Source organism: Heptranchias perlo, chromosome 11, assembly GCF_035084215.1.
Source record: "Heptranchias perlo isolate sHepPer1 chromosome 11, sHepPer1.hap1, whole genome shotgun sequence".
Classification (NCBI taxonomy): Eukaryota; Metazoa; Chordata; class Chondrichthyes; order Hexanchiformes; family Hexanchidae; genus Heptranchias; species Heptranchias perlo.
The window spans coordinates 32,050,297-32,066,547 of record NC_090335.1 but is presented as its reverse complement, the minus strand read 5'-3'; the positions used below and the strand labels follow the sequence as shown (position 1 = coordinate 32,066,547).

General features: G+C 39.6%; 1 protein-coding gene across 4 annotated transcripts in view; it reads right to left on the bottom strand.

Annotated features, from left to right (window-relative positions):
• tab3 (TGF-beta activated kinase 1 (MAP3K7) binding protein 3) overlaps nucleotides 1-16,251 on the bottom strand; it is a 95,977-nt gene that overhangs the window by 20,938 nt on the left and 58,788 nt on the right. For all 4 annotated transcript variants that reach the window (XM_067992799.1, XM_067992802.1, XM_067992801.1 and 1 more), the window contains one exon: nucleotides 5,532-5,625. In XM_067992799.1, coding sequence (XP_067848900.1) covers nucleotides 5,532-5,625 — 94 coding nt within the window. The remainder of the gene's footprint in view (nucleotides 1-5,531; nucleotides 5,626-16,251) is intronic.

Sequence of the window (16,251 nt, the reverse complement as noted above, 5' to 3'; positions counted from 1 at the left end):
AAAGGAGAGCGCGCGAGGGGGGAGAAAAAAGGAGAGCGCGCGAGGGGGGAGAAAAAAGGAGAGCGCGCGAGGGGGGAGAAAAAAGGAGAGCGCGCGAGGGGGGAGAAAAAAGGAGAGCGCGCGAGGGGGGGAGGGGAAACAAGAAAGAGAGCAAGGGGGGAGGGGAAAAAAGGAAAGAGCGCGCGAGGGGGGAGGGGAAAAAAGGAAAGAGAGCTCTCACTGGAGTACTCATGAATGATATGAATAAACTTTTGTTTATTCCGTGCTTGCCAAACACCAAGGTGGACTAATAGAAAACTTTAATATATTTTCCCAGTAATGTAGAGTCAGAGTTATACAGCACGGATAGAGGCCCTTCGGCCCATCGTGTCCGCGCCGGCCATCAAGCCCTGTCTACTCTAATCCCATATTCCAGCATTTGGTCCGTAGCCTTGTATGCTATGGCATTTCAAGTGCTCATCCAAATGCTTCTTGAATGCCTCCACAACCCTTTCAGGCAGTGAGTTCCAGACTCCAACCACCCTCTGGGTGAAAAAGTTCTTTCTCAAATCCCCTCTGAACCTCCCGCCTTTTACCTTGAATCTATGTCCCCTTGTTATAGAACCCTCAACGAAGGGAAAAAGCTCCTTAGTATCCATCCTATCTGTGCCCCTCATAATTTTGTACACCTCAATCATGTCCCCCCTCAGCCTCCTCTGCTCCAAGGAAAACAAACCCAATCTTCCCAGTCTCTCTTCATAGCTGAAGCGCTCCAGCCCTGGTAACATCCTGGTGAATCTCCTCTGCACCCTCTCCAAAGCGATCACATCCTTCCTGTAGTGTGGCGACCAGAACTGCACACAGTACTCCAGCTGTGGCCTAACCAGTGTTTTATACAGCTCCATCATAACCTCCTTGCTCTTATATTCTATGCCTCGGCTAATAAAGGCAAGTATCCCATATGCCTTCTTTACCACCTTATCTACCTGTTCCGCCGCCTTCAGGGATCTGTGAACTTGCACACCAAGATCCCTCTGACCCTCTGTCTTGCCTAGGGTCCTCCCATTCATTGTGTATTCCCTTGCCTTGTTAGTCCCTCCAAAGTGCATCACCTCGCACTTTTCCGGGTTAAATTCCATTTGCCACTGTTCCGCCCATCTGACCAACCCATCTATATCGTCCTGCAGACTGAGGCTATCCTCCTCGCTATTTACCACCCTACCAATTTTTGTATCATCAGCGAACTTACTGATCATACCTTTTACATTCATATCCAAGTAGATTGAACACAATTCATAAATTAGCAATACATTTTACCATGTCGTGCTAAGTTTTCACTCCTCCTCCCAAAAATGAATCACCTTCCATTTCTCCACATTAAATTTCATCTGACATCTATCCATCCAATCTACTAACTACGTCTTCTTGAGCTTACTATGTCCTCATTTTGGTATTGTCTGCAAATGTTGATATTGTGCACCCTGTACCCAGGTCCAGATCAGTTATAGGAGGAGCAACAGTCCTAAACACTTAATTATATAGCACCCTACTACCAATGATGCCTATATTGCTAGACTTGCCTGTTACATAATGATCTACCTGTCATGTCAAAAAATGATATTATTGGGACTTTCAAAGTTTTAACATAATCTTTGCATCTGCATAATTTTAAACTGTCTATGCCTCATTCTTGCAAACTGTGACATCTTATGAATTCCCTTAGTGTTCTAGTTTCAAACCACACACTAGCCTAATTATTGTAATATCTTTAATAGTATAGGTGAACAATTATTTGAGAACTCACAAAGTTTGTTTTGCCATTGTAATAAAGTTTTCTAGTAGTCCACCGGGGTTTTGGATGCACACGATAAACAAAAGCAGCATCAAAAAAGGGGTAAGCGAACCATAATTTGTTGCTCAGATTTGGCTTAATGACAGATGCACCAAACAGCATCTTCACAAAGTTTCCAGGCAATGCTACTAGGCAAAAAGACTAAAATTGTTCCAAATAGCTGGAGTTCAGAGGGACTGATAAAACTTCCTGGAAGGTGGCCATAGCTCAACTGAAATGAGCATTCAGTTCATCTGGCAGTTGTCAATGCGCCATTTCTGTAACTCTTTTGGCAATACATTTGTTTAGTGATTTTTAGATTGTTTCATCAACAAAAAACTGTACAGATTTATTGAAACATTTAATATTAATAGCTTAGTATATCAAAAGTTCATTAAAGACTTTTAATTAGTAAAACCTGCATTCAATCTCTAAGGAAATTTGTGATGGAGAGTAATAATATCTCAAGATGGAGTTCTGAAGTTCAAATGGAAAGAAAAATCAGCTGATGTTAAACAGCATCCCAATTCGCATGGCAAGTATAACGATGCAGACTTGCTACGACAGCTTGAAGCACAGGCCTGATTTGATTAAAAAAGATAGGGGCATCACCATCAAATTAAAAATGAAATCATAAATGACTGACCCAAAAGAACTACATAGAAATTAATGAAAATGAGATTAACCCTTTGCTTAAGAGCTCAGGTCTTCTGATGATTAAGTGATATTATCCAGTCAGCAGTTAAGATTTACAACACAGTTAAGTCTTAGGTTTGAGCCCCAGCCTGTGCCAAGTTAGCTGAATGTTAGCCAGGGCATCAGTGGGGCACTGAATTGTCTTCAAAGAGGAAAATCAATCAGGGTTCCCACTTGACCATTTCAGCAACACATGCTGGAACTGCACTTTTGGATTTCAGGTGAGGATAGAATCTGGCTCAGCTGTGATGCACCTGTGATTGACTAGTCGACTGTCAAGATTCATATGTGCATAATGGCCATTTGAGCAAGGTCCAGGAGGATTAACAGTCACTTTGTCAATCTGAAGAGGATGGAAGGAAGGCGAGAAATATAGGATAAGAAAAATAATTCAGCTACTCAAATAATGGAACACAGTTCATATTGAAAGTGGGAAACCATCACCACCAGACTGTACGTGATTGATGACAATGAAAGGTGGGAGGGTGGAGCAAGGCTGAGACAGAATAGAACTCAGCTGCAACATAGCGTAGCTGGGACAATGCAAAGCTCAAGATTAACACAATGGCACATAGCAGGGCCTTTCAGGAACCATTCCGCTGCGTAACATTTCAACACTATTCGCCAATATCATTTCAAACTGAGCACAGCAGGGAATAAAGTAATTTCCTACACAGAACATTTTGAGATGTCCTATTTGGCACATAATGTTGCTGTTAGCACAGCATGCAACGTGGCACTTCTAGCAGAGTGTCACCAGTCTGAAACAGAATTCTACCAGAGCAGGTATATTGTATTTCCCATAACTAGAGGCCCACTTGAATTCTAGACCCCTGGCCATTAAAACTTTTGATAAGTGGACCCTTATCAAACTAATTGACAACTGCCAATAACTCCAGGAAATTCCTGTCTGATTAGGCTCACCGGTTTTGTCTTTTATCAGCTTATGCACGGTGATCCTGAAATAGAAATTTAAACTAATTAAACTACTCTAGAAGTTACTTTATTATTGTATTGCTCCGCAGAGCTAAAGTTTTCTACATAATATTAAAATGTTAAAAATTAAACACGAATAATTCTGCTCATCTAAGTATACTCATTTTCCTTCTATTCTTTCTCACTGCCTTTTGATTTTCCCTGCCTAATCTAACCAATCCCATCATGCATAACCTTTACTGTCCTAAAAAAAATTAAAATCTTTTACCTTATTTCTCCTTTTCTTGGCTCCAACTATCCACTTGGGAGCTGGAATCAAGTTTTTAAAAACTAAAGTTTCCTTGGCTGAAAACCAGTTTTAAGCATTATAATCAACCCAGATCCCAGTAAGCACAGGTCCAGTGCAGAACTGCTCAATTCAACACTTGCAACTTCAAATCAAAAAAGTTACAAGATAGTGGTGTGAGAATTGGAAAAATGACAGTAAACAGAAGCAACATTGGGCAGAGTGGTATGAGCTTTACCCAATTTATTGCTGCTTGATTGCCAATACTGGTACTAGAAATAGAAAAATGTTCCATTCACCTGTATTAATATCCTTCATCTGGATGAACTCAATAAAAGCATCATGGTGGTACCTTAATGCTAGAAGAAATCATACTCTGCAAGAGATGCTGTCTGCATTCTGACCATCCTGTAAGAATGGTCAAAACGTGCACAGTATCTTGGGACTTCCTCATAAACTAATTATCAAGTTTCTCTGTTTATGGCTAAGGTCATTACCAGTTGTTACAAAACATTTAAAAGTTTAGGTAATTATCAACTTCCACTGGAAAGATTAACTGTTTTTGGTAGTTTTCCTCATTCTCTGAACACATCTAAACATCCACATATAAGTAAACAACCAGAGAGGGAAGATAGTGCACTTCCAGGCTCAAACCATATATGCATCAGGTTTCCTTTGCCTACTACTGCATACATTCTGGTATCAATCCATTTTTCTGAAGGACTTGGCAGCAGGACAAATACAAGGAAAGTTTACACTCGTGAAAAGCATCAAGTAACTGTCATCAGAAACAATCATGGCAGGAAGTGCAAACCTCAGCTTGAAGCATTGACATTGAATAAGGTGACCGTGAAAGGCTTGGATCAAGACTGATGACAATGACATAGGTCTTGATCAAAGGACTGAACATAAAAATGCATTCTGAAACCAGAACCAACAGCGATAACTGCAGCAAATGCAAAAAAATAACTTGGCAAAGCAATTACAAAAGCCTGCAAAAATGTTCTGCATAAGGAACTATAAAAATGCTGTTGCACTACATTCTGACCGTATAATAGATATAAACAGACGCAACAGGAGAAAGTTCAAGCAGACGAATGACAAAGAGCTAAAGTCGAACACCCACAAGGTCTCGTATGCAATTTGGGAGAGGGGCGGAGGCAATAGGAGTGTTCTGTGCTCTTGTGGTTATTTGTCTGTCAATTATTTTTTTCTTAAGTATCTTGTAGTACATGATAATCCCCCTCCCCCTATTTGGATGATTACATTCAATTGTATATACAAGCTTAACAAATGGGAAATTTAAAATAGAAACAGACAATACTGGATATACACTGGTCAGTCAGTATCTGAAAAAACAAATTTAACATTTCAGGTGTATAATTATCAGAGAATGTTCTGATGAGTTTATACCCAAAAGGTTAAACTTTTTGTTTCTTTATAGTTGCTGACTGACCAGCATTTTCAGTTTTTGTTTTTTAAGTGCATAAATATATTTGAACAAGTAACAGGTGTTGTTCAATACAGTACATGATTTTTTGTGATCAGCATACACAACCACACAAATTAAGATGCAAGAATAGTTTCATTAAGCTTGCTATCTTGTCAAGCATCAACTCTCAGGCTGATGGATAATAGCCACTGAATAATATAGTACGTCTCTCCCCACACACTCATCCACACATCCAAGTGTTAACTTGGATTTTGATCCATACTCTTTGTGGGGGGCCCCACAAAGAGTATGGATCAAAATCCAAGTTAACACTTCCTTTCCTTTCATGAAATGTAGGAAAGACCACAAACCTCTAGACTGTAAAAGGTCAATTTCTTTCAAAGTACAGTCGATGTCAATTTGCAGCTGTCTGTTTAGACTTCGGAATCTAGTCATCTCCTCTGGCTGTGAAGGCAAAAAACAGATAAGAAATTACACATTTCCTAAAATATTAAACTTAAAGCCATACAATACACTATTATACTAAGATTAGTGTTTTACAACATTTGACCAAGATGCTCTTGAATGATAATACTGGCTGAAGTCACAAATACCAGTCATACCACCAGATTCGATAAATATTTTTATTTGACATAACTTAAGTAGACTCTTCTTGGAGGAGGTGGGAGAAAGAGGGCAACACTGCCATAACAAAGAGTGATTCAAAAAAAAAGTCAAGTACATGTTTCTATATTAAGACAGCAATATATTATGCCATCATTCCAGAACCATGGTAACAATTGCACATTTTATATCGATAAAATACCTGGTGCTCTACTGTTCATTCATCAAGAAAAACTTCTAAACATTAGAATGTTGCAAAAAAAAGTGCTGATTGATAATAACCACTGAATAATATTGAACTTTTTTTTCCAAAATGACCATTAGCCACTTTGAAACAGCAGCTGTGGGAAAAAAAGATCACTCATCTTTAAGTGTAGCAATCAGTCATCAACAGGTACCACAGGTAAAGCAATCAATCCAGTAAGAACTAAAATCCCTGATGCTCATCTCTTTACTGCTTACTATCAATTCCAAAGCTCTATAATAGAATCTTGCCTTTAATCGGAAGAGTCCAAGGTGATCCAGTCTCCCTGGACATGCTTTTGGACAAGACGATGTCAACTGAACTAATCATGAACCTAGTTATAAAAGCTGTTTTAGAAGAGCAGTGTGACTACTTGATTTATCAAGGTGACCAAAATTTCTGAAAGCATATTCCAAGGTGTGCACTAGGAATGGGCAATAAATGCTAGCCTTGCTAGTGATACCCATATCCCCAGAATGAATTAAAAGAACAAGCAGGCTTTGATATATGGGTTCATATATAGCCCTTATTTGGAAATGGACAACCACCACAAAGGCACATGGGTTGGAATCAAGCAGCCATATTAGCATGCAACTTGTCAACTTACACAGAATGATTCAGCCCAACAGGTCCATGCCAGTGTTTATGCTCCACAGGAAAATCTTCCCATTCTTCCTCATTCAACCACATCAACATATTCTTCTATTCACTTCGCCCTCATGTGTTTATCTAGCTTCCCCTTAAATGCATCCATGCTAGTCGCTTCAACTACTTTGTGGTAGCGGGATCCACATTCTAACGGCTCCAAGTAAAGAGGGTGCTTCTGAATTCCCTATTGGATTTATTTATTCTTAGGAAGGATATATTGGCCTTGGAGGGAGTGCAGCAAAGATTTCTAGATTGATACCTGGACTCCAAGGGTTAAGTTATGAGGAGAGAATACACAGACTACGGCTGTAGTCCCTGGAATTTCGAAGATTAAAGGGTGATTTGATCGAAGCTTTCAAGATATTAAGGGGAACTGATTGGATAGATAGAGAGAAACTATTTCCGCTGTTTGGAGAGTCTAGGACTAGGGGACATTGCCTAAAAATTAGAGCTAGGAATTTCAGGAATGGAGTTAGGAAACACTTCTACATGCAAAGAGTGGTAGAAGTTTGGAACTCTCTTCCACAAACAGCAGTTGATGCTAGCTCAATTGTTAATTTTAAATCTGAGATTGATAGATTTTTGTTAACCAAAGGTATTAAGGATATGGGGCTACAGTAGGTATATGGAGTTAGGTCACAGATCAGCCTTGATCTCAATGAATGGCAGAACAAGCATGAGGGGCTAAATGACATACTCCTGTTCCTATTAGTGACTATCTTATATTTATGGCCCCTAGTTCTGGTCTCCCCCACAAGTGGAATCATCTCTACGTCTACCCTATCAAATCCTTTCATAATCTTAAAGACCTCTATCAGGTCACCCCCTCAGTGTTATCTTATCCAGAGAAAAGAGCCCCAGCCTGTTCAATCTTTCTGGATAGGTTTAATCTCTCAGTTCTGGCATCATCCTAGTAGATTTATTTTGCACATTCTCCACTGCCTCTATATTCTTTTTATAATATGGAGAACAGACCTATTCACAGTATTCCAAGTGTGGTCTAACCAAGGTTCTATATAAGTTTAACATAACTTCTCTGCTTTTCAATTCGATCCCTCGAGAAATGAACCTCAGTGCTTGGTTTGCTTTTTTTTTTAAATAAAATGGCCGTCTTAACTGCCATTGCTACTTTGTGATTTGTGTGTCTGTACCCCCAGATCCCACTGTTGCTATACACCATTTAGACTCTGATTTTCCAAGGGTTACGTGGCCTCCTTATTCTTCCTACCAAAATGTACCACCCAACACATATATATTGAAATTCATTTGCCAATTACATGCCCATTCTGCAAGTTTATTAATGTCTGCCTATATTTTGTCGCGGTCCTCCTCAGTATTAACTATACCCCCAATTTGGTGTTGTCTGCAAATTTTGAAATTGTACTTCCAATTTCAGAGTCCAAATCTTTTATGCAAATGGGAACAGCAGTAGTCCCAGCACCGATCCTTGTGCAACATCCTTCCTCCTCCAGCCCTATAACTCTCTGGAATCTCTGCGCTCCTCCAATTCTTGACTCTTGCACATCCCCGATTTTAAATCGCTCAACCATTGGCGGGCGGCCTTAAGCCATCTAGACCCGAAGCTCTGGAATTCCCTCCTGAAACCCCTCTTTCCTCTTTTAAGATGCTCCTTAAAACCTTCCTCTTTGACCTCTGTCCTAATATCTCCTTATTTGGCTCGGTGTCAAATTTGTTTGATCGCTCCTGTGAAGCGCCTTGGGACATTTTCCTACGTTAAAAGTGCTAAATAAATGAAAGTTGTTGTTATTCCCTTTTCTAATGATTTTTTATTTATATATGTAATAACGCCTCTGCTTTCTCTTCCCTAACTTTTAATATGCACAGATGCAATCCATCTGGTCCAGGGGTGGTCTTCTCTGAGTTTGATTAATTTATCAATTATCTCTCCCCCTTTGTACCTTATCTGTCATTATATCTTTTTTGATCTCTTCTTCTAATGTCATGACCACCATGTTAAGTCTCCCTGGTAAATACTGAAGCAAAGTAATTATTTAATATTTCTGCCATTTCACTGTCATTACCTGTAAGTTTATCATGTGTATCCCTTAGTGGCCCTCACTATCCTGATTTTCCTTTTGTTATTTATATGCCTTGTAGAATACTTATTATATTCCTTGATAATTTAATTTTGTAGTTTCTCTGCCTTCTTTTCTAATCTTTTTGTACTCCCTTTTGTCATCCTCTTCTGTGTGTCTATGAATTTAATGTATGCCTTTCTCTTTAGTTTAAATTCTGCCCTTATTTCTGCAGGTATCCATGGTGTGTCATTACTGGCTCGTTTGTTCTTGTTTTTTAGTGGGATATTTTTCTCCTGGACTCTATTGATCACTGTGTTAAATGTTTCCCACTGCTGTTCTATTTCTTTGTTTGTCAGTAAATTTTTCCAGTTTAATTTTTCCTAGTTCCATTCTCATCCCCTTAAAATCAGACTTTTACCAATTTATTACTTTGGTCTTTGTCTTACTTCTATCCTTATTTATCTTAAACTTTATTATGTTGTGATCACTACTGCCTAAATGTTCCCCTACACTCACTTCTGTTCTGGTTAATTTCCCATTACTAGATCCAGCAGTGCTTTCACGCTTGTTGGGCTTTTTACATTCTGGGTAAGAAAGGAGTCCTGCACACATTGTAAAAACGCCATTTCCTGTACCCCTTTACCTGCCTCTCGTCAGTTTATTTGGGGCTAGTTACAATCTCACATGATTATTATTCTATGTCCTTTACTCATTTCACATATTTGCTTACAAACTTCTTCCTCCTCCTCCTTACCACTATTAGGTGGTCTGGAGTATACCCCTATTGGCATGATCAATCCCTTATCTTTAATTTCAATCCATGTGGATTCTGTTTCTATCCTTCTGTTAGCTATGTCCCTTTTTTCGACTGCCATTATGTTATCTCTAATTAATGCAGCTGCTCCACCCCCCTCCTTCCTCCCCTTTCTGATTATATTATAACCTGCAATATTTAGTAGCCAGTTCTGTTCTTTATGTAGCCATGTTTCAGTTATTCCTACTACATCTGGTTCCTCGCTACAGATTGCCTCCAGTTCCCCAGTCTTATTTTGGACGCCGTCTACATTGCTGTACAGGCAGTTTAATTAGTCTTTAATAGTTTACTTTATTTTTAAAACAGTCCTTTTTTTAAAAAAAAACTTGTTTTATATCTGTATTTGTTCCTTGACCATTTGTTATCTTTATTCCTTACCCTGGTCTGACCTTTACACTCATCTCCTGTTTTTTATCTTTAGGCTTGTTGTTGCTACCAGATCCCTTTCCCATCTTGCTGGTTTAAAGCCTTATGCACCGCCCTATGTATCCTTTCCGCTAGGACTCTGGTCCCATTCCGGTTCAGGTGGAGCCAATCCCAGCGGTACAGCATCTTACTGTCCCAGTACTGGTGCCAGTGACCCATGAAATGAAACCCCTCCTTCCCACACCACTCTTTCAGCCACACAGTCACCTTTCTGATCTGCCTAACCCTATGCCAATTAGTACCTGGCTCGGGTAGTAATTAGATTACCACCCGTGAGGTCCTGCTTTTTAATTTAGTTCCTAGCTTCTGATATTCCCTTAGCAGGACCTACTCCTTGTTCTTCCTTATGTCATTGGTGCCAACATGGACCACAACAACTGGATCCTCCCCCTCCCTTTCCAAGTTCCTCTCGAGTTGCTCAGAGATGTCCTTCACCCTTGCACCAGGTAGGCAACACAGCCCCTGGGGACTTGGTTGTGACTGTAGAGGGCGCTATCTATTCCCCTGATTGTGGAATCCCCTATGACTACAACCTTTCCATTCTGATCCTTCCCCCAACCCTTGGACTGCCTCATGGTTAGCATTCTGGGGATCCTCCCTGCAACTTTCATCCTGATCCTCACAGGTATCAAGAATCTCATACCTGTTGGATAGGACCAGTGTCGGCGGGACCTCCTTCTTTACCTCTCCCAGGCTCCCATGAAATTCCATGGTCCATTATTTTAATGGGGCTTTATTTTATTTTAAAGTTAACACTTTGACACTAATAGTGTACAGCACGATTTCACCCCACTGGTGAGCAGAGGTTAAATTTCAGCATCTGTAGCAGTAGCATTTGCTGACAACCTGAAGCCGTAGGTATTTTCAGTGGCTCTCCCCAACAGCTACATATCAATAGCTAGACTTGAAGTGGATGATTGTGACCCAATATGATGATATTGGGAAAGATTGCTATCTTGGACTTTCCTCCTTGAGAAATTTGAGCTGTCAGGAGGTCTAGAATGAGTTTGAACCCTCTTGAGCCTCTTTGGAATAGATATGCTGCAGGCATAGAATCTCAGCAAAATTGGGTGCATGCAAACTCGCCTCTAATATTTCTTTGGGCAAAAACCTATGGTACAATGTTTTTCAAATTTTATATAGCCCTTCATAGTTGTAACTCAGCAACAGCCCCGAGGGATTTACAGCCTTCTCAACAGGAGAATTTAGTGCTGAACCTGAAATCTAACTGGACCTTCAGTCTTGCAAACAAGGATGCCAATGGCCTAGTCATTATTGGAAAAAAATGAAGCAGTCGTGTCCACAGGACTTTTCCTGCAACACAAAAGTCAGTCTTTCAAAACAACAGAAAAAGAAATGACAGATAGTGGAGACTGGTAATTATTCTTGCATTTCAATGACTTGCTTTTGTTGCCTGCCTACTGTCGCTTAAAACATGGTGAGGATCATCATCTCCTTGGAAAGAAAAAGAGAGCATTTGCTTCCAAATAGCAATTTTTCACTAAGGTAGGTAGCTGAAACATAGCCATGTTTGTCAGGATATAGACTAATGTAACAAACTCACAATCCATGGAGCTATAAACTAGATGGTCAGCACTTGACCTAGTCACGTAACTAGCCTGGCAGAGTGTCAATGATATACTGGAATTGTTCAGTTTCCCCCCCTTCCCCACAAAAAAAGCTGGATAGGCAGCGATACATGACTTGAAAGTTTACATTAAACTGAGTCCAGGTGTTTGGACTCCCTTCAAAGGAACAACCGATTTAAAAATAGTTAAGAATTTAGTCATTTAATGGGCAGCTATTTTTGAACAAATGTATAGTTTAGAAAATACTGTTATTTTGGCTAAAAAAAAATTTAGCTTGTGATCTGTCAGCAATTTACCAGAAATATTATAATTTTTATTTTGACATCTATTGAGATGAAAGCTAACAAAATCTCATAAGTTGTACCCTCAAGCAGGCTCAATGTTTGGTTATTGGGTCTCCATTAAATGAACTTGAATCTGGAAATGGGCGCTTTTTTGCATTTTCCTCCCTATTTTGTATAATTGATGACTCTAACCATTTATCTTACACCATGCCCAATTATGATCACCTAGTCGCAGAATGAAAGCAGCATAAATAAGCTACTGATTGAAAGAGATGAGTAAAGATGTTGCACTATTACATAGGACGTACAGGACAGAAACAGGCCATTCAACCCAACAGGTCCATGCTGGTGTTTATGCTCCACACGAGCCACCTCCCTCCCTACTTCATCCAACCCTATCAGCATTTCCTTCTAGGAACATAGGCAATAGGAACAGGTGTAGGCCATTTAGCCCCTCAAGCCTATTCTGCCATTCAATGCGATCATGGCTGATCTGTGACCTAACTCCATATATCTGCCTTAACCAAAATTATTAAGGGATATTGGGCTAACAAAAATCTATCAATTTCAGATTTAAAATTAACAACTGAGCTAGCATCAACTGCTGTTTGTGGAAGAGAGTTCCAAACTTCTACCAACCTTTGCATGTAAAAGTGTTTACTAACTTCACTCCTGAAAGTCCTGGCTCTAATATTTAGGCTATGTCCCCTAGTCCTAGACTCCCCAACCAGCAGAAATAGTTTCTCTCTATCTACCCCATCAGTTCCCTTTAATATCTTGAAAACTTCGATCAAATCACCTTTTAATCTTCTGAATTCCAGGGAATTCAACCCAAGTTTGTGTAATCTCTCCTCGTAATTTAACCCTTGGAGTCCAGGTATCATTCTAGTAAATCTACGCTGCACTCCCTCCAAGGCCAATATATCCTTCCTAAGGTGCAGTGCCCAGAACTGAACACAGTACTCCAGGTGTGGACTAACCAGGGCTTTGTATAGCTGTAGCTTAACTTCTACACCCTTGTATTCTAGTCCTCTCAATATAAAGGTCAACATTCCATTAGCCTTTTTGATTATTTTCTGTAGCTGTCAATGACATTTTAATGATCTATGTACATGGACCCCCAAGTCTCTTTGGACTTCCACTGTTTCGAGCTTCTCACCATTTAGAAAGTACTCTAATCTATCCTTTTTAGGTCCAAAGTAGATGACCTCAAACTTACCTACATTGAAATCTATTTGCCACAGTTTTGTCCATTCACTTAACCTATTAATATCTGTAATTTATGCTTCCTTCTGCACTGCTTACAATTCTGTCTAACTTTGTCATCGGCAAACTTGGATATATGGCTTTCTATCCAGTCATCTAAATTGTTAATAAATACAGTGAATAGTCGAGGCCCCAACACAAATCCCTGTGGGACACCACTAGTCACATCCTGCCAATTTGAGTACCTGCTCGTTATCCCGACTCTGTCTCCAGCCGCTCAGCCACCTTCCTAACCAGGTCAATAATTTGCCCTCAATTCCATGAGCTTCAACTTTAGCTAACAGTCTTTATCGAATGCCTTCTGAAGTCCATATAAACAACATCCATAGACATTCCCCTAGTCACCTCTTCAAAAAATTCAATCAGGTTCGTCAGGCATGACCCACCCTTTACAAATCCATGCTGGCGCTCTCTGATCAGCTGAAACTTTTCAAGGTGTTCAATCACTCTATCCTTAATTATAGACTCTAGTAATTTCCAGACAACAGACGTTAAGGTAACTGGTCTATAATTCCCTGGTTTACCCCTCACCTTTCTTAAATAGCGGAGTGACATGTACAATTTTCCAATCTAAAGTAACGGTTCCTGAAGCGAGAGAATTTTGGAAGATTATAGTTAGGGCTTCTGCAATATTCTCACCTACTTCCTTTTTGATATCCCTTGCAAGTTTCTTTTTATACTCCCTTTTTGTAGCTCTTACTATCTGTTTTGTTACCCTTTGCTGTTCTTTGTATCTCTCCCACTCGCCAGGATCTGCACTATTCTTTGCATTTTTGTATGCTTTTTCTTTAGTTTTATGTTGTCCCTTACCTCGTCATCCATGGCTTTTTTTTGGCAAGTAGAGCTCTTGCCCTTTAGCACTATAAACTGGTTCTGTATCACGTTAAATTCTTTTTTGAACACCTCCCACTGATCTTCTGTCATTTTACCCATTAACAGGTTTGCCCAGTTGACTGTGGACAGTGTCTCTCTCATCCCATTGAAGTTGGCCCTACCTAAATTTAGAATCTTAGTCGCTGTTACAGGTTTCTCCCTTTCAAACACAACGTTGAACTCGATCATATTATGATCGCTGTTTGATAAAGTTTCACGCACCGTTAGGCTGTTAGCTAAATCGGACTCATTACTCATTAAATTTAATATGGCTCTGGGACATATTGTTGGAGTGAACACACCAAAAATTGGCTACCTTTCTGACATGAGCTTGTCTGCTTATCCCAATCTATATGAAAATTAAAATCCATTAAAACCACTCTGTCTTTGCTACATGCTTGTCTAATCTGTGCATTTATACATTGTTCAAATTAGTCCAAATCCAATCCGTCCAGTCCAGTTCAAATCCTATCCAATTCACCTATTTCTTTTTCCCTCATGTATTTATCTAGCTTCCCCTTAAATGCATTGATGCTAGTTGCCTCAACTACTCCTTGTGGTAACGAGTTCCACATTCTAACCACTCTCTGGGTAGAGAAGCTTCTCCTGAATTCCCTACTGGGTTTACTAGTGGCTATCTTATATTTATGGCCCCTAGTTCTGGTCTCCCCCACAAATGGAATCATCTCTACGTCTACCTTTTCAAACCCTTTCATAATTTAAAGACCTCTATCAGAGGTCTTTTTTCTAGAGAAAAGAGCCGCAGCCTGTTCAATCTTTCCAGATAGGTATAATCTCTCAGTTCTAGTATCATCTTAGTAGATCCTTTCTGCACCTTCTCCAGTGCCTCTATATCCTTTTTATAATATGGAGACCAGAACTGTGCAAAGTACTCCAAGTGTGGTCTAACCAAGGTTCTATACAAGTTTAACATAACTTCTCTGCTTTTCAATTCTATTCCTCTAGAAATGAAGCCCAGTGCTTGGTTTGCTTTATTTTTTTTAAAAATGGCCTTATTAACCTGCGTCGCTACTTTTGGTGATTTGTTTATCCGTACCCCCAGATCCCTCTACCCCATTTAGAGTCTTATTTTCCAAGGAGTACGTGGTCTCCTTATACTCCCGACCAAAATATACCACAAATTTGGTTAGAAAAGCCATAAATATTGAGACATCGATCAAGGCATTAAATTTTGCGATTGAGTACAAGAAGCCAGCAGTGACCTTCTGACACAAATTAAGACTTCAGTTTACACAGGTATGTGCATTATTCATAACAATTGTTCAGGTTAATATTGATGCAAGCACACAGAAATCAGTTTCATGGCTACTGCTGATTTTTTTGAGATGTTCATTATTTACGAGAGAAGTGATAACCACTATAGTTAGGCAAATAAGTTACACCGTAAAATCTTATGCAATTTGAGGTGCATGGGTCCTGGGGTATTGCCCTGAATACAATATTAATTCATTCTCAGGATATGGGCATCGCAGGCAAAGCCTGCATTTATTGACCATCCCAAGTTACCCTTGAGAAAGTGGTGATGGGCCTTATGCTTGAACCACTGCAGTCAGTGTGGTGAAGGTACTCCCGCAATGCTGTTAGGTAGGGAGTTCCAGGATTTGGACCCAGCAACAACAAAGCAATGACAATACATGTCCAAGTTGGAATGGTGAGACTTGGAGTGGAACTTGGAGGTGATCATGTTTCCATGCACCTGCTGGCCTTGTCCTCTCATTTGAAGCCAATTTCACAATACTACAACATCCCAATGCAGTGCTGTGCTTTAAATGGAACAAATACAGCTGTAGTATTACACATTTTCTCAAGAAATAAAATGTATTGGCTAAGCAACAACTTTGCCTGGTATTTGGTGATTTTTGCATCTCAATGATTAATGGTAAATGTAAATGTATACATATCTCCACATCTCCCTATAAGGACTTGTTTTAAAATTGTGTTTTTCTACTTGCTTTTGTCTTTGTACATAATCAATTTATATTTTAACCAAAAGGTCACCAGTGACATATTTTATTAGGTAGTCCAAGACCAGTAGCATCATTTCATAGCAGTCTAGATTTGATAATATACTGGATTACAACAATGGGCAGGCTATTTACTGATGCAATACATCTAGAGACTGGCATGAGGTAAAACAATGTACACTTTAAAATTTGCTATCTGCAACTCCAAGTGACCATACAGATACAGTATTTGCAGTACTCTTCACCTATCACTTCAGAAAACTTGCTTAAATTGTAAGTAACTATTTATTCTTCCCTTC